Source organism: Dipteris shenzhenensis, chromosome 11, assembly GCF_047967505.1.
Source record: "Dipteris shenzhenensis isolate YYH24624 ecotype China chromosome 11, Dip_SZ_1.0, whole genome shotgun sequence".
In the NCBI taxonomy this organism is placed as follows: domain Eukaryota; kingdom Viridiplantae; phylum Streptophyta; class Polypodiopsida; order Gleicheniales; family Dipteridaceae; genus Dipteris; species Dipteris shenzhenensis.
In genome coordinates, this window is record NC_141606.1 from 37,789,537 (window position 1) to 37,814,863 (window position 25,327).

Consider the following 25,327-nt stretch of genomic DNA (forward strand, 5'->3'; position numbering starts at 1 on the left):
ACGAAACCCTGCCATATGTGAAAGGACAAATAAACTTTGGACAAAAATATGACAACCAATCCAAACTTCACCTTTTAGCATTCATAGTTTTTTCAAAAAAGGACTTATATTAAGTATGAACAAACCCATGAGAGCAAGCTCTAGGTGGAAATACATCATGCAAGCATGAAAAACACCCTGTAAGGGGCTGATAAAAAGCTCCTCAGAGTGAACAAGGAATAAACCAAGGCTAAGGGGAGCCCCTCCATTACCTAGGAATATAAACCTTCTAGAAGAGATGCTAGTGAGGTACCTTGCATGCTCATTCAAGTAGCCATCAGTGTTTGGGCTAGCAGTATTGATTGAAAAAGAGCTACTAGTGGTTTCTCATTCTTTCTTGGTTTCACAACTATCTCATGGAAAAGTAAAAAGAAGCTCCATAGTGGCCTTGTCTTCAACCAAAGTAAAATACCATGCAACAACCACTATTTCTTGTGAGGTTGTATGGCTCCAAAGGCTCTTGTCAGAATTGAGCTCGTATGATTAGACTCCAACTCCCATTTAATGAGCAATATACACTTGGATTTTTTCATGCCTACACCAAGCACATAGAGGTGCCTCATCACTAAATTTGATAAAATATTATTTTCAAAGAAGTTGACTTGATCTATTCCCCCACCAATGAGCAAGTGGCAAACATCTTCACAAAGCCATTGAGATTTACCTCTTTATGAAATAGAAAAGTGAAAATTTTGTAAGGATCCTAGACTTGTGGAGGCTGATTGCTCTCTTTCCTTCCATCTTCTCCTCTTCCACACCTTCACGATTAAAAATAGGTAAATCCAAAGGGAAGACAAAGGTGGATCAATAACAATAATTACATAGACTTGATTGGCATCTAGAGGCTTTTAATTGCTTTAAAAACTACAAAAGAAACTAGGTAACTATGGCCTTAGCCCAAGCTGAGACAAAAGAGAAATTAGGTAAGTGTGTCTTACCCCAAGCTAAGGGAAAAGATCTAGTAGGGGATAAGCTAGTACATATGAAAGGAGAGCATGTCTATGAAGGGCCTGCTATGACTGGAAAGCTAAACTTGACTTATGAGGGAAAATTTAAAAGGCCCATCTATAGTGGAAAATAGTTAACCTCTAAAGAGACACTTAAATGTTCTTTAGTTACCAATTGAGGATATGAAGGCTCTCTCCCAATGTATGTGGCATATTAGCCTAGTAGATAGCCTAAGTCATCACAATGAAATCTTCTACAAATGGGCTACCGATCAGTCTCTAGGTCTTGGAATAGAGACTATGTAAATGAGCATTCGATCAAGCACCATACTTGTCAACAAGAAGAAGTATAGTGTTATCATTTGTGGAGCTCCATCTCATCCTAAGCAGCCAATTACCTCCTTTGGAGGGAATGCATCACTGATTCTGGATGGTAAACAAGTCCTTTAGGAAGGAAAGATTACAAGCTTACCTTGTAGGGCTTTACATTGAATGTTGGGATAATTTTTTTAAAAAGAAGATCCCTCCCATACGTTGGTGATACAAGTTTTGAGCTAGCACGGTAGACCACGAGAAATCTCCCTTATCCCATTTGAGCATTTGTGCAAAGGTTACCTTGATTTAAGGAAGTATGGAGCATATGAAGTAAGAGGAATTTGGATCATAAGTAAGACAAAGGTATACTGAATGAAGTTTTTGCCCAACTTGGAATCCATCATAGCTAACTTGGATGCTTAGGAAAATGTTGATAAGCTTGGTCATCAACATTCATAATGCAATGGAATTTGCCAATCATCTAGATGTTGATTGAAGATGTCTAAGGATTCTGATGGAGTATGGATGGTGAGATAATAAAACACAATTGTAATGTAGTGGGAATTTGCCAATCATCTAATGTTGATTGAAGACATCAGAGTCCTTGGATGGAGTATAGGTGAGACCATAAAAACGAAATATGGACCCTAATGTCAAAGTCTAGGATTACTATGTAGGACTATGTTGATCAAACATGTTAGAGTATGGGAGCTTAGACAATAAGAAGTCTTTAAGCCCTAGTATGTCCCCATGTCAAAGCCTTTGATTACTGTGTGATAGAGGTTTTGGATGGAGTATGGAAGCTGAGACCATAAGAAATCTTCAAAACACAATATGGTCCCCCCATGTCAAAGTCTCCAATTACTAAGTAGGACTATGTAGATGTCTTGGTCATGCTCTCAAAGCTAGTGAAAAAGATATGGTGATATTCTTGGCTTGATGAATTTTGATCCCAATATGAAGTGGCCACCTTGTACTTTATAGCCAATAACTTAAGAGCAACCTATGTCAAGGCACTTAAGAGATGACTACTGATATTGTTTCTGAAAAGGAGTGGATACAACGCTAGGCTAAGAATGCATTAAGATTAGAGATTAAAAACAATGGAAGACTTCAAAAGAGAATTGGCTAGTCTAAAGCAAACATATTTGCAATAGCATCAACAATTAGTCTAATGATAACTCAAGGATAGTGGCATGTATGGTGGTGAGGTAATGTTACCCCCTGTTGAGATCTCTACACCAGCCAACACATTTCTCGTAAAAGGTATTGGCAAATGTTTAGTGTAATGAGGGTGCATATAGTGTTAGAAGCTTGATTTTTAGAAAAGAAGACACCTTCCATAGCTAAATAATGGGGTATGGCTACAAATTCAAGTAAAACAAAAAGCAAAGCTTCCATATGGGGTATTGGTGCATTGGCTTCAATTTCAAGGAAAACAAAAAGAAAAGCTTCCAAACAAAAATAAGAAAAGAGAAAAAGCAAAAAAGAACACTCCATAAGCTCAACATATAGTCAAAGATTGAAAATTAGAAACACCTTAACTCGCAATGGCATTGCTAACGGTGAGAAGGAGCCACAATCTTTAGGCTGGGTTCAGACGGGGCAAACACCATCCTTAAGAAAGGGCAGTTGATTCACATGGCACATGTCCATTCGACGAAGGACATGTTCGATGAAAGGCTCATTTGTTTGTCACAACCCCCCTCCACCTGGGCAGCTGCCCAAGCACCAGCCAAGAATCAACAGACCAATCAAAAATTTTGGCAGGTGGCAACGACCAATTAAACCTGCCGTGAAAAACTCATTTATTGTCTGACGGGACAAGTCCTACCAAAAGACCCCGTGTAACCTCAATTCCAATAACGAATACAAATTTTATTTTTTGTAAATACTATAAGGGCAACTCAAAAGAGTTTCCTAACACGTGGTATGATGGCCTTTGGTTGGCCATCATCTATATCACTAGCCAAAACCCAACGTCTACGCTCAGATTTCAGCACAGACAAAGTTCACGTCTACCGTCAGAAGTCAAGCGATGGACGTTCAATATCCAAGTTTCGGGTTGCCTTGGCCTGACCTTAACGATGGCTTGTTCTATGAGGACGTTGTGTCTCCATCTTTTCCACGTACGTTGACAGCATTCAGCATTAGCAACAGCTGGTGGAACTTTGGTTACATTTAGTGTGGGAATTGGAGAGAGTTGGAATTACGTCAGCAACTAGGACTCATGATAGCTACTTGATTTGGCAGCTGTCTGATTGTGATCGAGATGATACTTAGTAGAACAAGATGTTGTAGGACGCACCTGCCCATTTTTCAGTCATCGGATCAAGTTTGGGAAACAGCAGGAAACCTATATTAAGCCTTGTTTGTGGGAGGAATATCACCTGATTTTGTAAATGTCAATTTGCTACTTTAAAAGAATCTGGCTCTCTTTTCTATGTTAAAAAAAGTCAAAGGAATGACATGATTCAGAATTAATTTATATGTAGAATGCGTTAAATGCTGTTAGGCTGGTAGGGTACAGGCCATTGGTGTAATTTGCAGAATCCCACGGTCATTGGGAATGGAGTTGTGCTGTCGAGCTACAGGGGCAGCAACATTGATGTAGGAATTCTTAGACCTCCTCCTCTTGTGGATTATAAGAGAAGTTCGGGTCCAAGGGGAAGAAAATTGTAATTGTTCAAGTGCTGAAATCACTCAGAATGGTTTTTTTAAGATGACACACCGAAGCCACTGTACTTGTGACGACTGCATCAGGATGAATTTATTAAGCAGTTTATAAAGTTTCCAAGACTTTACTGGATGGTTTCACATGGTTTTTTGAGGAGATGATGTTAAAGGGATGGAGACCATTTTGGAGATTTGCAAACTCTTTAGACATAAATGGAGGGCAAAGCTTCAGCAACTATTTATGCCTCCTCTTGTCAACATCATTGGGAAGGGTGGAGTCTCCAATGGAGAGAGACAAGATGTTATCATGATCGAGGTCCGGCTGATGCTTCCTTGCCTTATTTCTCCAATGTGAAAATAGTTTCTCTTACAACAAGCTTGAGTTTCCAATGATAGTATTGGGTTCCCAAGATGAAATATGAGGACCATCTTTGTGAAAAGCAGTTGCATTCTAGCTTTCCGAACTATTGCTTTGGCATAAGTTAGGCATAGTCTTAGAGCTGAGTTGCATGGAGCTATCTTATATGTACATAGACCTTACTGAAGGGCTTCTTAGTATTATTTTATGCGGGGAGGGTGCGACTTCGTTTATTCTTGCTACAGTGCTTCCACACAGATAACAAACTTCCCTTGTTATTAAGTCGCAGCCTGTTGTATATACTATGGCCTGTTCTATCACAAACAGATAACAAACTTCCCTTGTTATTAAGTCGCAGCCTGTTGTATACCTGCACAGGTCCGTGCACACATAGGCCTCATGATGAACCCCCTTTGCCTCTCTGGGGCAGGCAAACCCACAATAATGGCCTTGGCACTCCCTCACATGGCCGGGGAGACCCACAACCAAGGCCCTGAGTCAATGAGACAGGAGATGAACACCCCCTCTCAGCTCCTGGATCATGAATCATCTTGAGGGAGCTGGAATGATCGCCAAGCAGCTGCTGTGCCAAGGCTTGGTGAAGATGTCTGCCTTGTTGTCCTCGGTCTTGCAATATGTCAGTCGGATCACGTCATCGAGAATCTTCTCCCAGACATAGTGGTACTGGACCTCAATATGATCAAAGAACACAAAGTTAGAAGTGATAATGCGCTGAAGATTGGAATAGGGGGACTCTTAAAAGATTGGTACAAAGAGGAGGACACATATAGTGAAATATTGACAAAGATCAAAGCAAGCTTGCCCAACATTGAATGGGTGGATGATGATGAGCAAGATGATGACGACTCCAGGCCAACTTCTTTTATGCACTATAAAGGTCATGCAATCCTTACACTGAAGTCAAAAGATATGCGGATCAAGCTTCTTCGACAATCTTACAAGCTGAAGGGTACCAAAGTATGGATAGCACAGGAGCTTACACAGGCTCAACTCAAGAATAAAGCAATTGAATTAGCTAAAGTCAAGGCTACCAGAAAGGATGGAAAATGGGCAGTTTACTATGAAGGCGTAGCCCTAATCAGAGAGTTTAAATCAAAACCAAAAGACTCTCAATCTTAACCTGATGTATGGCTGTTTACTCTTTCAGACTATTATGTAGGTACTGTAAAATAATGTGGGTTGCTTTTTGCACTCCTTGGGAGGTGCCATGTGCCCTCCCTAAAGCAGATGTACTAGAGGGTTTCTTGCTGTCCCATAGACCTTTTGGTCTCCAGTGGACGTTAATAGACTTTCTTTCTTTCTTTCTTTCTCCCCCTTCTGCTAGTCTATCCCCTTTCTCCAAATCTGCCCCTACCCCCCTTTTCTACATTGGTATCAGAGCTCCGCCGACCCTGGCACCTTTGCTTCTCCACTTCATCCTTTACTCCGATACCCAGCAGCTGCTACACTAACGCCAACGCTATGACCCACCCTTGTTCAAGTCAGATGCCAGCACAAGCTCAAGTTTGCAGCTTTGCACAAGCGTGCAACAATCAAAATCAACGCAACTACTAAAGAAGGATAGCACTGAAGATATTCTGCCTAAGAGCCATGGTCGTGCGCAAAGAGAGCCCTTGTGCGGGTAGCTCATCTAGCCTGCCCACCCATCCGTTGATGCGTGCACCAAAGAGACGACGAGGTATAGTCCAAGCCGGATGAGAGCAAAGCACTCCATCGACAACCACATCTGCAGCGTACATGTCGTGATCCACCATGGTCCTGTTGTCTGACGGAGTTCCAGCCTGAGCCTCGTGGCTCCATTGCCTGCTCCGGTTTCCATCAGCCCCCGTTCCGCCGCTGCCGTTCGTGAGCCCATACGTGCCATGCCTGCCAGCCCCGTTGTTGCCTTGCAGCTCCTTTTGTTCGCAGCTGCTCTTTTGCTACGCCAGCAGTCCCGTCGTCGCCATGTCCGTCGAGTTTTAGTCCGTTGCCATCTACTCCGCCCTCATCGTGCAGGCTTTCTACCCAGCCTGATCAGCCACAATAAGCTGACCGAGTAGCCTACCAGTAGGTTAGCCTAAACCGACTAGCAGGTCAGGCTGACCCGACCCAAATAAGATTGGGTCAGGTCGGTTTGACCTGACTTGGTTGGGTGCCCAACTGGGCCCCAACTCAGCCTTGACCAAGGGCCAGGATTGACACCATTGGTCAGCCTGAAGCAGGCCGAGATTGTACTAACCCTACTCCTCACTCTAGCAGGCACACCCACAAATAAGCCCTCCCTCACTATGAGATGCCATAACTTTAACATTCCATAGCCTCCCTGCCGCTTTGGATGCAGCCCAAAGTATGAGGCACAAGGTGACCCGATCGCCTACCTTCCTCTGCTCTAGATGCATGGTAAACTCAAGGTATAGAGTGATATCCAAGGCCCCCCCAACGGGGCCTTTTATAGAGCTCAAGCCCTGCTAATTTGGTAGACCCCTTACAAACTAGGCTAACCTAGTCTGTAATTGCCGATCAGCCTGCCACATGGCAGACTCTGAGTGGCATGACCAAGTGTTGTGTTGAAACGACTGCAGACTACAGTCTTCTGACCTGTATGGCCATGTGGTAAGTGCATGTTAGCCCACGTATATCATACTGCTGACCAGGGCCCTACCTTTGTAGGCCAATTCCTTGCTTCAGACTATTGCTTGGCAGAGCCACCTGCCAACCTGCTACAGGCCTACATATAGTCCTTGAGCAGCCTTCTACTTGCTACTCATGCTACTGCAGTCATGCACCTACTCCAGCCACTTTTACATGCTGCTACCAACCAGTCCTTGGCCTCTGAATGGCCCAGTACATCCCGTCCTGCATCTGCACAGTAGCCGTACAGCTGTGCTGTCCCCTACAGGACCTGCTGCTGTAATTCCGTACACTGCTACATGGCAGGCTCTCTGTACAGTCAGTTCTTCCACGTAGTAACCTTTAGATCTGTCCACATGGCCTCTCTCTTGTGCCAAACATGTCAGTACACCTCATCCATGTCCTCCTCATTCTGGGGCTCACATGTGGGGAAGGCGACCCAACAGATACATGCATCTAAGTTACATGGTATTTATTACATAGAGCCTTTGCAATTCCAAAATGCCATCGTAAGATGGGAATTTGGTATCAGAGGCTTGGTGTCCCTATTTAGCCCCAAAATGAGCCTGAAATTATTGTTTTTGCTTTAGTTCAAGTTACAACATGATTTGGACTGTTGGTCCATCACGTATCGCAAGTTATGCCATTAAGTCATAGTTATAAAAGTTTAACACTTGGCAGGATTTGCTTTGTTGTTGCTATTTTCACTTGACCCTTTCTCCTTCTTGGTTTGCTACTTCCTTTTCTCGCACATGTAGTTATTTTTTACTCTCAGCTGCTTAAGACTAAAGAATTCGAGCATGCAGGGGACTTCACGAGCGGCGTCTGCCAGGAGGGCTATTTTCCTTAGGGAATGGAGGGGTTCCCCTTTTCTTCTTGGAGTCCTCAGCAAGGTTGAGATGACACTATCAGCCTCAGCCTTGGTTTCTTTCTTGTTCGCTTTGAGGAGCTTATTATTGACCCCTTCTAGGGTGTCCCTTCTCTTGAATTTCCGCCCTGAACTTGCTTTCGCGGGTTTTGTTCATACTTAATAGAAATTTTTTTTTCGGAGAAAAAAAAGGGACTAAGGAACTGCAAATGGTTATCAGAAATAACATTCTTCTAGATAAACGAATACTCTTACAACTATGAGAAATGTAAGATGAGAATTTTTGGGTGCTAACAGGAAAATTGTTTTAGATGAACTAACTTAAAAGATGCAAAGGTAAGGAAGCAGCATACATGATTTTATAGCAACATCAATATCCCTTCTTAAACATTTGTATCACCAAATACTGTGGTCTCACCTGCTAGGATTATGGTAATATAGATATGTATGCATCATTTAGATGTTCTTACAGGTCTCACCTGCTAGGACCATGGTAATATAGATATGTATGCATCATTTAGATGTTTGCACGTACTTGTTTCATACTATTCTAACTATGAAATGCACAGCCTCAGGCATAGTTTAAGCTAAAGGTTGGGGCCTCATTCACATCAGGATGCATAATCAACAATTTAATAACACTTCTAATGCAGCTATCTTCTGATATTTTCAGCTTGTACTCTAATGGAATTTTACAGCTCGAAGTACAAAGATTCAGCTCCAAGAGAAGGGCAAGTACAATCTTAACAAGCCTATAATAGTGTTTTGTCAGTGCATAGGGCTATCTTTAATGTTCTGTTTGATGCTTGTTTTAGATTGCATTATGTAAGTCTTAGATGCTTGTTTTTTTCCCAGTTTTACATGGCATTATTTAAGTCTTAGCGGCTGGTTTTTTACATCTGAAAGCTTAGTTCAAATCCATTGTGCTTAGTCTACTATATTCTCTTAGTGTACTATATTCTCTCCACAGCACTGAAAGTTTAGTTCAAATCCATTGTGCTTAGTCTACTGTATTCTCTCCACAACACTCTCTGCAAATTTGTGGATTTTTTGACTATGATATTCTCTTGTTTCCAAGGGTGTCCAATTCGTGGTGTTGGATACATCCTCTTTTTTTTGGTGAAAGTGTTGGATACATTCTCGTGTCTATTGCCCATCATGTCCATTAGTGTTGAATGAATGTCTAGTACAGCTGAAACCCCTTTATATACTTTTAGAAAAGTGGGCCAGCACATGTTTCCTTATGAGATTATTCCAACAGGCGCCACGTGGCAAGCCCATGATCAAGCCTAGAACCACCACTTAAAATACAAGAGAGTACTAAAGTGTTTTTTTTTTGGGGGGGCATTTAAATCCATGAAAAATCACTTACAAAATAAAGAATTATTAAATTAATTTAACCCATGCAAATGCACTTAAAATTCAATGCAGAGCTTAAGTGTTTTTAAGGCTAAATGGGCCCGTTTACTAGCTGAGTGCTAAACCTAGAACTCCCTACAGTTACAATCCCCTCCTACTTACAGAAGTTCTGTCCTCAAAATGAATACAAATGGTACAACTGACTGAAAAGAAGAGTATATTGGTACTCTGGCCTGTCATGAGCAGGGAAAACTTCAATTGAGCTCAATAGATATGGGAACTGCTGCAAAATGCTCTCAGGCTGCCATGTAAAATCCTCCTCTGGTAACCCTTTCCAGTTGATGCAGTACTCTAGCAAGAGCTTATTTATGAGGATCTTGTCTCTATAGCCCAATATCCTTTTTGGTACTCATCCATAGGAGGCAACTCTATTGCAACTGGAATTTCTGCTCCCACATGCTTCTTAAGCAAGGATACATGGAGGACATCATGAATCTTGGTGGTAGGAGGCAGTTCCAGCTTGTAGGCTGGATCACCAACCCTTTTAAGAATTCTCTAGGGACCATAAAACCTGTGGGCCAGCTTGGTATTGGTGTTCCTCTTCCGTGAGGCATATCTATGTGTGTGCAGTCAGAGGCATACCCAATCTCCCCCCTTAAATTCAACATGCCTTCTGCTTTGATCAGCATGTTCCTTCATTCTAGATGTGCCTTGAGAATATTATCTTTGGCCAGCTGTAGAATAACTTGCATTCTATCCACTTCATCTTGCGCATGCTGACTAAAAAGGATTTGGTCTCTAATTGTAGTAGGGAAGTGGACTTGTCATCCATACAGTGCCTCAAAGTGAGACATGCCAATAAAGGTGTGCTTTGTAGAGCTATAACAAAATTCTGCTAGGCACAACCATCTATCCCAAGTCTCAAAACAAAAGTGCCTCAAGTACTCTTCCACCCACTTATTAACCCTCTTTGTTTGGCCATATGATTGGAGATGGTATGCTGTGCTAGGTGCCAAATTTGTCCCTATATGTGAGAAAAGTGCCTTCAAAAAACCACTCATAAACTTTACATTTTTGTCACCCACTATCTCCTGTGGGAAACCATGCACCCCGGATATGTTCTCCACAAATTGATAAGCCACTTGTGAAGAGCTATAGGTGGGTGGGCAAACTAGTAATAAAGTCCATGCTAAAGTGTGTCCACTTACCCTCAAGAACAGGTAAGGAATGTAAGAGACTTGTCAGTTCTGTTTTGCCAGCAATACACATAGCTTTTGACATAATTCAGTACATCCTTCCCCGAACCCTTCCCAATAGAAGCTTTGTTTCACCTTCTCATAGGTCTTTCCTAGCCCAATGTGACCTGCCATAGGAGAACTATGCATCTCAGCTAAAGTCAGATATTTAAAGGAGGAATGAGGGACCAAATAAACTCTGCCATAGGAGCCCATTCTTCAAGGCATATTGTGGATAGTCCATGCAATGTGGGTCCTAAAGGGCCATAAAGATAGCAATAGAATCAAGATGCTCCAAATACTCCTGCTAGATCTTGTCAGTTCTGTTTTGCCAGCAATACACATAGCTTTTGACATAATTCAGTACATCCTTCCACGAACCCTTCCCAATAGAAGCTTTGTTTCACCTTCTCATAGGTCTTTCCTAGCCCAATGTGACCTGCCATAGGAGAACTATGCATCTCAGCTAAAGTCAGATATTAAAAGGAGGAATGAGGGACCAAATAAACTCTGCCATAGGAGCCCATTCTTCAAGGCATATTGTGGATAGTCCATGCAATGTGGGTCCTAAAGGGCCATAAAGATAGCAACAGAATCAAGATGCTCCAAATACTCCTGCTAGATATCATGAATCCAATCTTTATAGATAGTGGAGATTGTATGGCGTTGACATGAACACAGCCTAGATAGAGCATCAGCTACCACATTCTCTTTCCCTCTTTTATATTCAATGTTCAAGTCATGTCCTTGTACAAACTCCATGAAGAGACATGGAATCTAGCTAGGAACGGAATGGAAATATGGAAAGCATAATGAAAGGCAGAATGGAAAGGAAAGAAAGTACAAGTGCAAGGCAATAACCAAAATACTCACAATGTATTGATAGCTTGATGTTGACTGTTGTTGTAGACAATAGACAAGTACAACACTATATAGTGTGCCACTAGACTCTAGAAAGTCACAATGTCTATGGGATATCTCCCAATATGACACATGGCATGTCTAGGACTCACTAGACTATAAAACACCCCGAGACTACCTAGAACACTCATTTTAGACTCACTTTGGCTTCATATTCCAACACCCCCCCATGAAGGCAAGGTGAGAGACTACTGGAATGGAACCAAGAACAGAACATGACAATGACGGTCTAAGGTGAGAGACTATTGGAATGGAACCAAGAACAAAACATGACAATGACGGTCATCAAACTGTGCACCCTATGTAACTCAGAGGCTAAAGTCTAAGCATGTTCAGAGGTTGATCCAAGCACTCTCATGGCTTGAGACTCAAGATGCTTAGAGGCTCACGTTAGCATGGCTACATGACCAGCTCATAGGTCTAGGAATACACCAACATCCTGGAACTCGGCCAGGCCTGATAACAAGACCTATCAAAGCCAATACATGGCTCCCACAATACATCCCCCTCTAAACCTATCAAAGCTAATACATATGGCTCCCACAGTACATCCCGCCTTGGCTTCATAACAGGACATATTAGGAAGCCACACCTCAAAATAGGAAAACCAATACATCTTTTTAGGAGGACTATCCAAGGCAGAGGACCTTTAGACTCAATGAAAACCAAACACTCAATACATATCATTTTAGGGGGACTACCCAGGGTAGAGGACCCCAAAATACATGAAGCTGTAGGAACAATAAAAATAGATCTCTTTGAGTAAGAGATGTCCTCCAAGTAGCTAATGCACATGTGTGCACATCCCTGCGAGTCGATGAAGCACTAGGCATGGATGCCCCAAAATATGTGTCGGTGAAGTCCATGGGGTAGCTACATGGTCATGGCATGACTCTCAAAATAGAAGATGAAGAGTCACCAAAAAGTCGATGTAGATGCTGGAGGTGCGACAAGGACTAGTAGAGTCACTCAATATGCAAGCCTAGCACCACGGGCAATCAAAGAAGTAATCAGAGAAGCTGGAAAGTAACCGTACCTCACATCAAGCTCATTTTTCTTTATCTTCTTGTTGCAAATTAGTGTGGAGTCTACACACCGTTATAGAAGGTGGATGAGGTGTGCAATGTGGCAGCTCGAATGGCGAGAAGATAGAGCTTCGTGGGCAACAGGAGAAGCGTGAGTAGCAGTGTGGGCAGCTAGAACCAGCGTGCGCAGCTAGATGACGGGCAAAGAGGATAGCTACGTGGCCAGCAAGAGAAGCTGCGTGGGCACCAATTGGAGTAGCAAAAGATGGAGGTGGAGATGAAGATAGTGACAATAGGCTGGAAATTATCATCCCGTGAACTCAAGAACAAAATCTGCGCACATGAATAATTTTCGTCACTTTTTGCAGGAGCTATATCTTTTCATAGAAAACTCGGATTGCAATGATGTAAAAATGAAAATTGTATTACTCAAGGTCCTCTACAACTTTCCTAAAGACACAAAGTCGTGATTATGCTTCCAGATCCATATAGAAGCGTCACATCGTCCGCAGGTCACAGAGAGAGCAACAGAAATAGCACCACTCCAGGACGTCTTTGTAGCTGAAGGAAGGAGAAGAGCTCACCAAGGAAAGGGAAGAGAGGTGGCAGAAGCTCAAGTTGGAGAAGACAACGTTGGAGGAGAATCCCAATGTTGATGAAGCCTTCAATGGAGAGGAGTAGGGAAAGGGAGCTCCTCCAAGAGAAGAGAGGGCAGCTTCTCTTTCCGGCCACCCTCTACCTCATGGAGAAGCAAGGAGGAAGGGAAGGGCTAGGAAGGAAGGCTATCATACCATATGAAGAGACATGGAATCTAGCTAGGAATGGAATGGAAATATGGAAAGCATAATGAAAGGCAGAATGGAAAGGAAAGAAAGTACAAGTGTAAGGCAATAACCAAAATACTCACAATGTATTGATAGCTTGATGTTGACTGTTGTTGTAGACAATAGACAAGTACAACACTATATAGTGTGCCACTAGACTCTAGAAAGTCACAATGTCTATGGGATATCTGTGAAGATAGTGGGAGAGAAGGAAGGAGTCTCACTTGCGGCTTTCTCACATACACAATGGGGGAATACACACAAAGGTGGAGGCTGAAAACAGTTTTCCTCTTCTTAGTTGTGAAAGCCAAAAGAACTCTAGTACAAAGAAATAGAAGAACCCTATATGTGGGTCTCAAACCAAACTCAGCTAACTAAGGTGGCATATTAACTGAGCCACGAACTAGAGTACATAAGGATAGCTGTCATCCAGCTATTATTCATGGGCGGTGTACCAACTGCATCTGCAGCTAACAAGTCGGTGACATAAATGCACAACGGTCACCCTGGCATGTCACGAGTGGAGCTCGATATCTCAACACTCCCCCTCGAGCTCAATCCCAATTCCTGCACACCAAGCAGGTCTCTGAACTTGCGCAGCTTCTCTGCGCCCAATGCCTTCGTGAATATGTGAGCTACCTGATCCTCAATGCTGACATAAACTAGATCAATAAGACCTAGTAAAACCTTCTCCCGCACATAGTGATAATGCACCTCAATGTGCTTTGTTCTAGCATGATAGACTGGGTTATTTGCCAAGTGTATACTACTCATGTTGTCACAATAAATGACAACTGGCCCATCTGTAGACTGATGCATATCATAAAGTAGCTTATGCAACCAAGCTACCTCACATGCAGCCATTGCTGCACCCCTGTACTCAGCCTCTGTGCTCGACAAGGCAACTGTAGGCTGTTTCTTGCTGCAGCACATATCCACTGGTAGATCGTCTATCAGAAATACTACCAGCCCAATCAGCATCAGTGTATCCATGCAACTGTATCTGAACCCCAGTCTCATAAAATAGTCCATACTGCAATGTGGACTTCACATACCTGAGTATGCGTCTAGCCGCATCCAAATGCGGTTTCCTTGGAGCCTGCATAAACTGACTTACCAATCCAACAGCATAGCTCAAATCTGGCCTGGTAATAGTCATATAAATCAAACTTCCTACTATGCGTCTGTACATAGTAGGGTCTTCCAGAAGCTCACCTGCATCTGCGCTCAGCTTCACATTCTGCTCCAAAGGAATTGAAATAGGCTTACGGCCTGTCATCCCATATTTGGACAGCATGTCCAATCCATACCGCCTCTGCAAGAGCCGTATCCCACTTGGTGATCTAATCACCTCAATGCCCAAGAAATAACGCAGCTCTCCCAAATCCTTCATCTCAAACTTCTGCTTCATCGAGGAGGCGAGGTTACGGAAGCAGAGGGTTTATTGTTGCTTTGTGGATTTTCGCAAGGCATTTGACACGGTTCCGAGAGCCCGCCTCATACGGCGCCTACAGGACTTAGGTTATGACCAGTTGGGCTGTCATGGCACTTTACGAGAGAGTTTTAGGCAGAGTTCGGACAGGATCCGGGTGGATAGACGAGATCATGAGCACCATCGGGGTCAAACAAGGGTGTCCTTTGTCGCCTACCTTGTTTGGCCTCTACATTGACGAGCTTGAGACAGTGATGCAGACACAGGGGGGTGTAGGTTGCTCTCTTGCGGGCATGCTGATCCAGATTTTGCTCTACGCAGATGACGTGGCTCTCTTGTCTTCCTCAGCAAAGGGGCTTCAGAGACACCTAGACGCACTACAGTCCTTTTGTGAGTCTCATGCTTTGAAGGTCAACCTAGGTAAAACCAAGGTCATGATCTTCAATACATCTCGAGCCATCATGCGTCAGGAGCAATTCACATTTGAGGGGTCATCTATTGAGATAGTTTGATCATACACTTATCTTGGGGTTATCTTCTCCGGACCCAGCTTCACGATGAGACCCGCGATGCAGGCACGCTTGAGTAGAGGGTATGCTTCATTGGCCAGACTAGAGAGGCAGTGCTTCCGCTCGCACTTTCAGGATCCACGCACCAAGGGGTTGCTTTTTGACTCCTTGGGTCGCCCAGCGGGGATGTACGGCAGCCCTTGTTGGGGGCCAGACTTGTTGGATACAGAGTAGGCCCGTGTGGAACCGCTACAGGTTCTCATGCTATCACGGATGATTCGTGGTAAGTCATTCGTTCCTCACCAGATCATTCAGGCTGAGTTTGGGTCACCCCCTTTACAACTAGATGCTGCATTTCAGGTCATCACGTATCTGTACCGAGTCAGGGAATATGGGGATTATACCTTGGGACGTAGCAGGCTACCATGGATAGCTCCATCCTCTTCTATGGCACTTGCAGCAAGAGGAGACCAAAGGTGCTGGTATGCACGTACAGAGAGATGGTTTGAGCGACTGGGGCTTCACATGGATAGACTACCTCCCTTCTAGTACAGCATGGATGCTCCGTTTTCTCCCCTCCTATCACACGAGTTCAACCAGGTTATCCATGAGGATCTACTACAGCTACACACATTTCGGACCTGGTTGGGGCCGAGTGAACTCCCAGTGAAGCTTAGCTTCTACAGAGATCACTTCTTACATATCACAGTGGAGGGTTTCATTGACCTACCGGTATACATGCAGATTCACCTACCCCACTCGTTGAGGATCTTCTTGGGCAGTTCCGGGTCTCTTTACACAGACTTCACATCGAGAGCGGCAGAGTAGAGCGACTACCCAGGGAGAGGCGCATATGCACACTGTGTGACATGCAGGAGGTTGAGACAGAGGAGCATTTCATCTTCAGGTGTCTAGTGTACTATGAGATCCGAGAGCGTTTCCAGTGCCTCTTTAGGGATACTTATGGGATTTTGGCCTGTTTCCTCTCCTACCCAGACCAGCAGTGTTTGGTAGGTTTCATTCATGAGGCACTTAGACACCGCGAGAGGATACTCCGAGCACGGAGACAGGAGCAGACTTCTTCCTCGGTTGATCCCTCTCAGAGCTCTATCACGGAGTTCTTTCAGCTAGATCACATGGACCCCCACGAGATGAGGCCTCGAGATGACCGTGACCCGAAGCCTATGACCCGACAGCTCAAACAGAGGATCGACACACAGATCACACTTGGGGACATCCCCTCCTTGTTTAGAGTTGGAACCCGACTGACGGGGGTCACAGTAGCCCTGGTCAGACGTAGAGCTACGACCAAGAGACGTGCCAGGACCGCACCTCTGAGTGGCCGACAACACTCTATTGCCGACTTCATGCCTCCACTGTCTCCTCCATCCTGATATCTTGCTGCTGCCGATGATGATGATGATATTGATGATGATGCTGAGATTGATATATAGTTGACCATCGACATGACTATGTTGTACTTAGGACTTAGTACTGCCATTCTGCATTTTTGCAGTTTGCATTGGTATGGACGCTCGTTTAGTAGCTCTACTACCACAGCTCATTGTATCAGGATTTTCACAGTCTCATAGACCCATCGGTCTTCTGAAGACTTTAATAAACTTTCTTTTTTTCTTTCTTTCTCATCCTTTCCTTCTCTCATAGACCCATTGGTCTTCCGAAGACTTTAATAAACTTTCTTTCTTTCTTTCTATCTCCACTGTGTCTTGCAAAACATTCTGGGAACCTGCTCCGTTATCTTATGGGGTTAACATGTTCCCCTTCCTAAAGTTGATCCATCCTTGGACCAATTGGTGCGGAGTAAGCCGGTTGTCTGCATAGTTTGGACTGCAGGCCAGCTCAAAAACGATACAGAGCAGGAGAGCTCGACTTCACTCTTTGCTCCCATCCATGGGTCCCACCCTTCCAGGTTACAAGCCAGAGATTGGATGCTCGCCGCTCTACCTAGAGACCTCGCAGGGCACTTCACAGATGTTCGTCTGCTTGGGCGAGGTTTCTTCCAGATTGTTTTTGACTCCTCGGAGGTAGCACGTACACTGCTGCAGGCTAGCCCGTTAGCACTGGGCTCCAGGAGGATTTTTTTGACCCCTTTTTCTTTGGGGTTTAATCCTGTCAAGGAAGACAGCCGGACGACGTCACTCTTCATCAGTTTTCCAGGCCTTCCTCAGGTGTACCATCTACCGCTACATTCCATTTGAGCCGCCTTTGGAGTGGTTACTGAGATCCCCCCTCTCCCTGAGATGCCTACTTCAGCAGCAGAGGCAGTCAGGTCCGATGGGGTACCGCATGTTAGGGTCATTGTCTCTGACCCTAACATCTCGGATGACCACATTATGCTTCAGCAGATGGCTCCTTCAAACAGAGAGTCGAGATTGCAGGGAGACAGGATCAGTGTAGGATTTGTAAGACCCTTGGGCACTTTGCCAGATTGCCCAAGGAAAAAGAAAAGACCAAAAAGATCCACGGGTGTGCCTCATAGCTTCACGCGACCTGGACCTTCTTCACAACCAGTTCCTACTTCCTCACGCGCTAGACCTTCGACTTCACAGCCAGGACCATCAGCCTCTCGTCCTGGTACTTCTACAGCGTGGACAGGACAGTCAGCACGTCCTGCTTCGGTCGTCCCCTGTTGGGTGCCTGTTAGAGTTGGTGAGCTAGTACCTCAGGCTACCACTGACGGGGCTGCGGACCCGTCTCTTCAGGCAGGATACATCCCTGTCCTGGTTCCATGTGCAGATGCGACTGCTCTTGACCCTGTTCAGATACAGGAGCGTACAAACCTTTCTGCAGAGACCCGTGCTTTACTTGAAAACAATGACAAAGTTGTGGTTGAGGTCATGCAATTGTGGCCACATTTGTCTACACCTGACAGAGGTAAGGGGGTTATTGGTTCCACTCCTCCTTCCGCAGAGGGCTCCTTTGCACTCCTACGCCAGAGTTACTCCTTCGCACCACTGCGCCAGAGGTACTTCGCAGGAATTCATTTTCAGTTCTGGCAGACTTGGCTGAGTTTGAGGTAGAGGAGTAGTTTGTACCCTCCACGCTTGGGAAGCACATCTTCCAGGACAGAGTTTCCCCCTCAACGGGGGGGGTGTGCTTTCCCCAATTGACTTCCCTCCTCTTGATAGGAGGAGTTTTTCGCAGGAGAGGGCTTTCTCCGCTACTAGGTTGGGTAGGATCTTCCATCCGGCCTCCTCCTCTTGCAGATGAGGATTGTCAGTTGGAACGTTCAGGGCCTCGGGGGTGTACCTCATTGCCGTCACAGGTAGCTAATTTGTAACCAACTTCATTCAAGTGTTACTGGGGGTCCCATGGACATTCTGATGATTCAGAAACACAAATTGGATGCCAGGGATTGTGTTCCTAGTCGGGTAAGCTTCTTTCAAGCCACACTTTTTGGTCACCCGCCTTGGGCACCAGGGGAGGTACTTGCATTTCTATTCCTTCTTTGGTGATTGTACACGGGATCATAGTCCCTTCCAGAGCTCAGTGGATTATACTTATGATTGATGGGCATAAGGTTGGTCTCTTAAACCTTTCTGCACCCAATTCTAGAGTGGATCGTGTTCTTTTTTGGAAGGAACTGCTCTCTTGGTCAAATATTGCAGATGCTTGGATTATAGGGGCCGATTTCAACATGGTTGAAATGCCCTCAGACAAAAGGGGTGGTAGGGAAGGTGGCATTCACTCCCTAGAGAGAGCAGCGTGGGATGCCTTCCTTTTTCAGTACAGTGGTAGGGATGCTTGGCATGATGATGCTTTTCACACTCAGCCACATTCTCTCCTGTTTTCTTGGTCGAACAAGAGATCGTAGATGCCTATACATGTACGGATTGACAGATTTTATGTGGATGATTGGGCTCTTGACAGAGGTGGTACTGTTTGCATTGTAGCTGGGGTGTCTACTTCGGATCATTTTCCAGTGGTTTTGATGGTCTCAGATCCCCATGTGAGGCGCCGCTCTGCCAGTGTTAGGATTCCCGATTCTTTCTATGCAGAGGAGGGCCTTACAGAGACAATGTTGAGGACCTGGGTATCTCATTTGCAAGATGGGCAACTTTCTCCTTCAGACTTAGCCGCAGCCCTCTCTGATATCAGTGACTTTTATCTTTTACTTGCTCGTATCAGAAGGGGTGAGATCCTCAGGCGTGAGATAGGTATCCGCCAACAGTTGGCTGCCCTCCAGAGGGAGGAGCAGAAGAGGCCTACAGATGCTTGGATTTAGGAGTGCCTTGCTGCAGCAAGGGCTCAGCAGCAGTCACTTTTAGATCAGAGAGCAAAGTATGCCTTTCACGCCAGAGAGTCATTTTAGCAAGGGCTCAGTAGCAGTCACTTTTAGATTAGAGAGCAGAGTATGCCTTTCACGCCAGAGAGTCATTTTGGACACAAAAGGGAGGTAGGGTCAACAAGCAGTTCTTCTCTACTCTTGGCCCCAGACATAGTAGGGAGAGCGTCTCACAGCTTGTTGACTTAGGCGGAGTTCTTCAGACACATCCAGATGCCGTCTTGCAGGTTGCCACCGATTTCTATGCCTCCCTTCTTACAGCAGATAGAGACACTCAGGCCACAGATGATGCTAGAGTGGTTATTTGGCGACACTTACCTGGGTTGGTGACAGGGGATACGATTGTTTCACTTGATGCACCCTTCACCAACGTAGAGTTTAGGACTGCTCTCTTTGCCCTTCACAAGGGCAAGTGTCCTGGTTCAGATGGACTTACCCCCTTATTTTTAATTACTTTTTGGGATCAGATTGGGGATCACATTACCTCAGCCCTACAAGGTGTATGGGACTCGGGTGAGATGCCAGACTCACTTACGGAGGGCTTGATTCCGAAAGGGGGTTGCAGGAATTTAACGTCTCAGTGGAGACCGATTACCTTGCTGGGTACCTTGTACAAAATCCTAGCTAAAGCTATCAGCCTTCGTCTGCAGCACTTTCTACCATATCTTATCCATGATACGCAGACGGGTTTTGTGCATGGAAGGAGCATTTTTTATAACATCTTCTCATTTTGGGAGGTTTCGGATTGGGCCATGCATAATGGCCACAGGCTGGCCATTCTACTCTTGGACTTTGAGAAAGCTTATGCAAGGTAGACTGGGGCTCTCTGGAGGGCACACTTACTTGTTTTGGCTTCTTAGATGCATGGATCAGAGGGATGTCAGGCCTCTACAGATCAGCCCACAGCCAGGTTCTTATTGGTAAAGTTAGGGGAGACAAGTTTGAGATTACCAGATCAGTCCGTCAGGGATGCCCCCTAGCCTCCTTTTTATTCCTTTTTGTGGCTGAGGCTATGAGCTATTACATTAGAGCTCAAGCTCAAATCGTAGGGCTCAGGCTTCCTCTCTAAGGCAGGAGGATGAGCTCTTAGATAGTGAGTTGGCAGATGACACAGTTGTATTTTTGGATGCCACTCCACAGACACTGAATTCATTCAGGACAGCATTGGATTTGTTTTGCGTTGTGGTAGGTGCACACATTAATTGGAACAAATCCAATGGCTTTTGGATCAGTGATGAGGACACTCCAATCTGGGGGATTGACATAGGGCTCACTTGGATTCATAGGGGCACCGAGAGAAGAGCTTTCCCTTCTTTCGCTACACAGTTAGAAATGCCCGGAGGTTTCAACTCAGCAGTAGAGGTCGGAGGCCCTCTAGAGCGCCACATTGGGATAGTTTTCAGATTTCCGCAGCTGTGCGGAAGAACTTTTGGCGTAGGCTTTGGAAATCCCCCAGGAATAGAAATATCACTCTTTTCTTTTGGCTTTCTATTCATGGTGGAATTGATGTGAACCAGTGGAGATCCAGGTTCGGGCCTGACCCTACTTGTCCTCATTGTCACATGGCAGTTGAGTCAGTACAGCATTGCATTTGGGAGTGCAAACAGGTGAGGACGATCTGGAAAGGTGTTGCTAGGATTTTCAGCATCTTTCATACAACACCTTTCTATATGACCTGGGGTTCAGTGGCTTGGTTATCTCTTACTGGCCCACAGGTGTTTTTCAAGGGACATGATCCAGATCCAGCTTTCATTGTACGGCGACACTCAGTGGAGTCTTGTTCCCTCCTGGATGTTCCCCTCACTCTTTTCAGAGCTGCTCATGCCTTAGTAGACACGTCTTGGGAGATTTTGGCTAGCATTGCAGCTTGGCATATTTGGACAGCCAGGTGTACAAAGGCGATGGAGGGTATCCAAGTTCACCCTTCCTAGATTATGGCCAGTATTTGGACTGACACAGTACACACTTTGATTGCCATTTGGGCGAGCATGTAGTGATCCTCCAGAGCAGCCACTGCCAGGAGAGCTACTTTTTTCAGAGTTTGGAGGGGATCTCCTTTCTTCTCTGAGTTTCGTTCAGGGTTGAGATGGCATTTTCAAACTCCGCCTTGGTTCTTTATTAGCTCACTTTGAGCTGTTTTTTCCTCATGCATTGCATGATGTACTCCCGCATTTGAGCTTGCTCTCGCGGTTTTCATTCATACTTAATGAAGTAATTTTCTTGAAAAAAAAATAAAATCAGTACATCTTCAGGCCACATGTCTTTAGGAAGCCATTCTACTTCAGCCCACTCCTCATCATTCACATGCATTACCACAGACCAATAATCTATGTGAACCAGGGAAAGCATAACCTCAACATGAAAGCCCTCAAACAAAATGCCAAGTACTTCTGGCCCAAGCTCAAGAGATAATATCATCATTCACTTTAACTGCATCTGTAGAGGAAGTCAGGATTCCAGTGGGATCAACATGGTGTGGGCAGCTCGTATAGATAGAGCATAGACACCAGTGTCCAGAGCATGTATCCACATCATAGACTCAAGACAAGCTTCCACAACTGACTGAGATCAAACTCAGAAAACACACAAAAGACCTATGAAACATAAATCCCAAGAAAATGACAACTTTTGAGCTGCATAACTGCCACGAACGCTTTCAGACAGCTCAAGGAATAATCAGCCATGCAAGCTACAAACCCACAGCCCACAGGACAGCAACTATCAACCATCATTTCCATCATGAATTCATAGGGGACTGGCCCGTTGATAGGACAAAATCTGTATCAAGTTTTTGAGCACTGTATATAGCTGTGGGTACTGTATATAGCTGTGGGTAGACACATAGTTGTACACATCTAGGGTAGGTGTGGGCTTTTGGCATTTGTGGATTTTTCTTTCACAAGCATGATGGACTAATGTATAGTTTTTTGAGACAATAAAGTATGTTTTGCAGGGACTTCATGGGAAATGATGAAATGCAATGTGGTTGTACCAGACTTCCAGAGCAAGGGTGTCCAGTGTGTGGTCAAGTGAAATGTTTTTGGGGTCATGTAAAGTCAAGTCATGAAGGGTTTTTTTATATTTTCTTGAGTCAACACGGTCTTGCATGTTACGGGAATTTGATATGTTTTGGTGCCCATGTCAAGGGGCTTTTCATGTGGGTTTATGGGGGTGCATGCAAGCTTTAATGTGCATGCTAATGTGTGTGGGAATTGTGTGACTAAAGGTCCAAAATGTGCATTTAATGTGCCTTGGGGGGATATTTGCATTTTTTTAAATGGGAGAGTGGTAAAATGTCACTGATGAGGTGGCAAATTAGGCTGAGGTGGCTGGACTGATTGGGAAGGCATCCTGCACATGCAAGGTGGCTACGTGAAAGGATGAAGCGGAGCTTCTGGACTGTGAGCTGGAGCTACGTGAAGATGGCGGCTTGGAGCTGATTCGGTTTGATGCTGGAAGGATCTACAATGCAAGGGGGGCTCCTTGAAGAGAAGTCTGGACGACCAGATTTGGGGAGTCTCGTAGATGAAAGAGAGGGTGTGCATACGCAGAAGATGGAGCACCCTTCGAGTGAAGGATACGTACGTGACGGGGGGATGGAACTCCGACTGCATGCTTGGCACAAATGGACTCTAGGTGCTCGGTGATGATGAGCTTGGTGGTGCAGGTGGCGCTTACTGAGGTCCTGTTTTCTGAGTTTTGGCTGTGTGTTGATAGTGTGGTTGAAGGAGAGGTTGGGTGATGGATGTCGGTGAGCTCCATGAAATCTGAAGGCATGGGCTGACTGTAATTCGGGGTACACGTTCGTTTCAAGGCTGACCGTAGAAAGGCTTTGGCCAAGCAGATGCCCGGTGATGCTGAGAAGACCTTGGTGCTGGAGGTTCCCAGAGATGGCGATCTGTTTGTAGTTGCTTGAGCAAGGTTATCTCACAGGCAGGACGATCGTCGTTTGCACGTGAGCTGATACGAGGAATGTATGGGCTGGTTTAAATCATCTGAAGGACTGTTGGCGACATGAAGTATGAGCGTGGAGTACTTTGTGGGCAGGAGAAGAATACATACGCTGGAAGTGGATTTGTAATGCAGAGATGGTTGATGCGACCTGATTTGCCAGTCCCTTTCACTCTTGGGTCGTTGACTGCAGCTTTGGGGAGAGTTACGTGCTGTTGTCCTTGATGGAAGCTTAGGAGTTTTGGCTGTGGGTTCATAGAATTCTGAGGCTGGCTGTTCTCTGAGTTTTGGGGGGAAGTTCAGTTCTAAGTTTATCTGTTTCGGGCTGTGTAGTCTTTTGGCTCTCTTTGAGTCTGTGTGATCCATGTTCAATCAGTTTTTGTGGGGGGTTTGTCTCGGTGCCTAATACAAAGACACATGCTCTGGAACCTGGTTCATAAGCTCATCATCTACGAGCCCACATTGCAGCTGATCCCTATGAAGTCTCACCTATCTGACGTGGTGAAGTACATAATTCCTGCTTGTCTTTCCTTTTTTTTCCTTATCATCTTTTTGGCGATCCTGCTGGGGACAGGAGGAGTTTTGAATTGAGATTGGGTACTCAAGACAAAACGGCCCAGAAGATTGGCCGGGGAATGTTGCTTGAATTTCTGTGTGGTTAGGGATTGAAACTATGAAGACAAAGCCTCGCATGAGAGTGATTCATTGTGAGTTATGTGGGGAGTGTGGACACAGGAGAGATAGATTCCTTGATGTTGAACTTCGGGTGATACGTCTCCGTGCTAAGGTTCAAAAGGCTTTGAAAGTGATTGGTCTTAGGAAGAAGAATGCCAGTCAGATGCAGGGTAAGTTTTCTTCAGTAGAGTGATTATTTTTGTTTTCTTCCCAGAAGAGCTCGGGTGGTATTTCTGGTTGGGAGTGTGTTTGAGATAAGTTAGTCAAGAGGAGAGATGGCTCATGAATTTCCTCGATTTTACGGGTTGCCCAATGAAGACCCAAAGAGGTTTTTTGAGTGCTTGGAAGTGTTTATTGACGACATCTGTGTATACAGTGGAAGAAGGGAGCACTGTGGCAAGCTGGATCAGGTATTTTATGAGATTGATAATAATGGTGGTCAATTAAATCCTAAGAAGACTCAGTTAGCTCAGACCAGCATTAAAATATTGGGGCATATTGTATCTGAGAATGGGATTGAGCCAGATCCAGGTAAAGTAAAAGCTTTAGTTATGCTGTCCTCTCCTGAGAATACCAACCAGTTGCATACCTTTCTCCAGAAGGTGAAGTATCTGTCGAGATTTATTCATATGTTATCTCAGATTTTGTATCCTCCTCAACAGGTGGTAAAATCTGAGCCTCTGAAATGGATGACAGAGAGTGAAGAGGTGTTTGAGGCAGATAAGGAATCCTTGACTCATATTTCAAGTGTAAAGCCACCAGATTATTCTAGGACTTTTTATGTGAATCTGTCTGTAGGACCAGATGCTATTGGTGCTATTCTTTTGCAGCAGGGAGAGGGTTCCAGATATATGAGGCCAGTCTATTATGTCAGCACGGTGAAGAGTGAAGTACAAAGGAAGTATTCAGCGGCTGAATTGGTCCTGGCTAGCCTCTTGTATGCCTGTAGGAGATTTCGGTCTTATCTATTGTCCAGGCCTTATGTGGTTCTTACCTCATGTTCACTACTGCCTCATATGTTGAATAGTACAAACATCTTCAGGAGCATGATTAAATGGATAGTAGAGTTACAGGAGTACTCTTTTACCTTCTTGGTTGAGAACTCTACCAGAGCTTCCTTGGCTGATCTCCTCACCTATAAGGAAGGACCCATTTTAGTTGAAGATGTGGAGAAGAATACTGACATGAATGAAGAAAAAGTACTAGAGGATGCATTTGTTTTACACTTTGATGGATCTTACAAAAAAAGTTTAAAT

General features: G+C 44.8%; 1 protein-coding gene across 1 annotated transcript in view; it reads left to right on the plus strand.

Moving 5' to 3' along the window:
• The first annotated feature begins 3,216 nt into the window (after positions 1 to 3,216).
• LOC147896984 (Pseudouridine synthase family protein) overlaps positions 3,217 to 25,327 on the plus strand; it is a 157,959-nt gene continuing 135,848 nt past the window's right edge. Inside the window, exons 1-2 of the mRNA XM_087381410.1 lie at positions 3,217 to 3,430; positions 8,508 to 8,565. Coding sequence (XP_087237536.1) covers positions 3,340 to 3,430; positions 8,508 to 8,565 — 149 coding nt within the window. The 5' untranslated portion in view covers positions 3,217 to 3,339. The remainder of the gene's footprint in view (positions 3,431 to 8,507; positions 8,566 to 25,327) is intronic.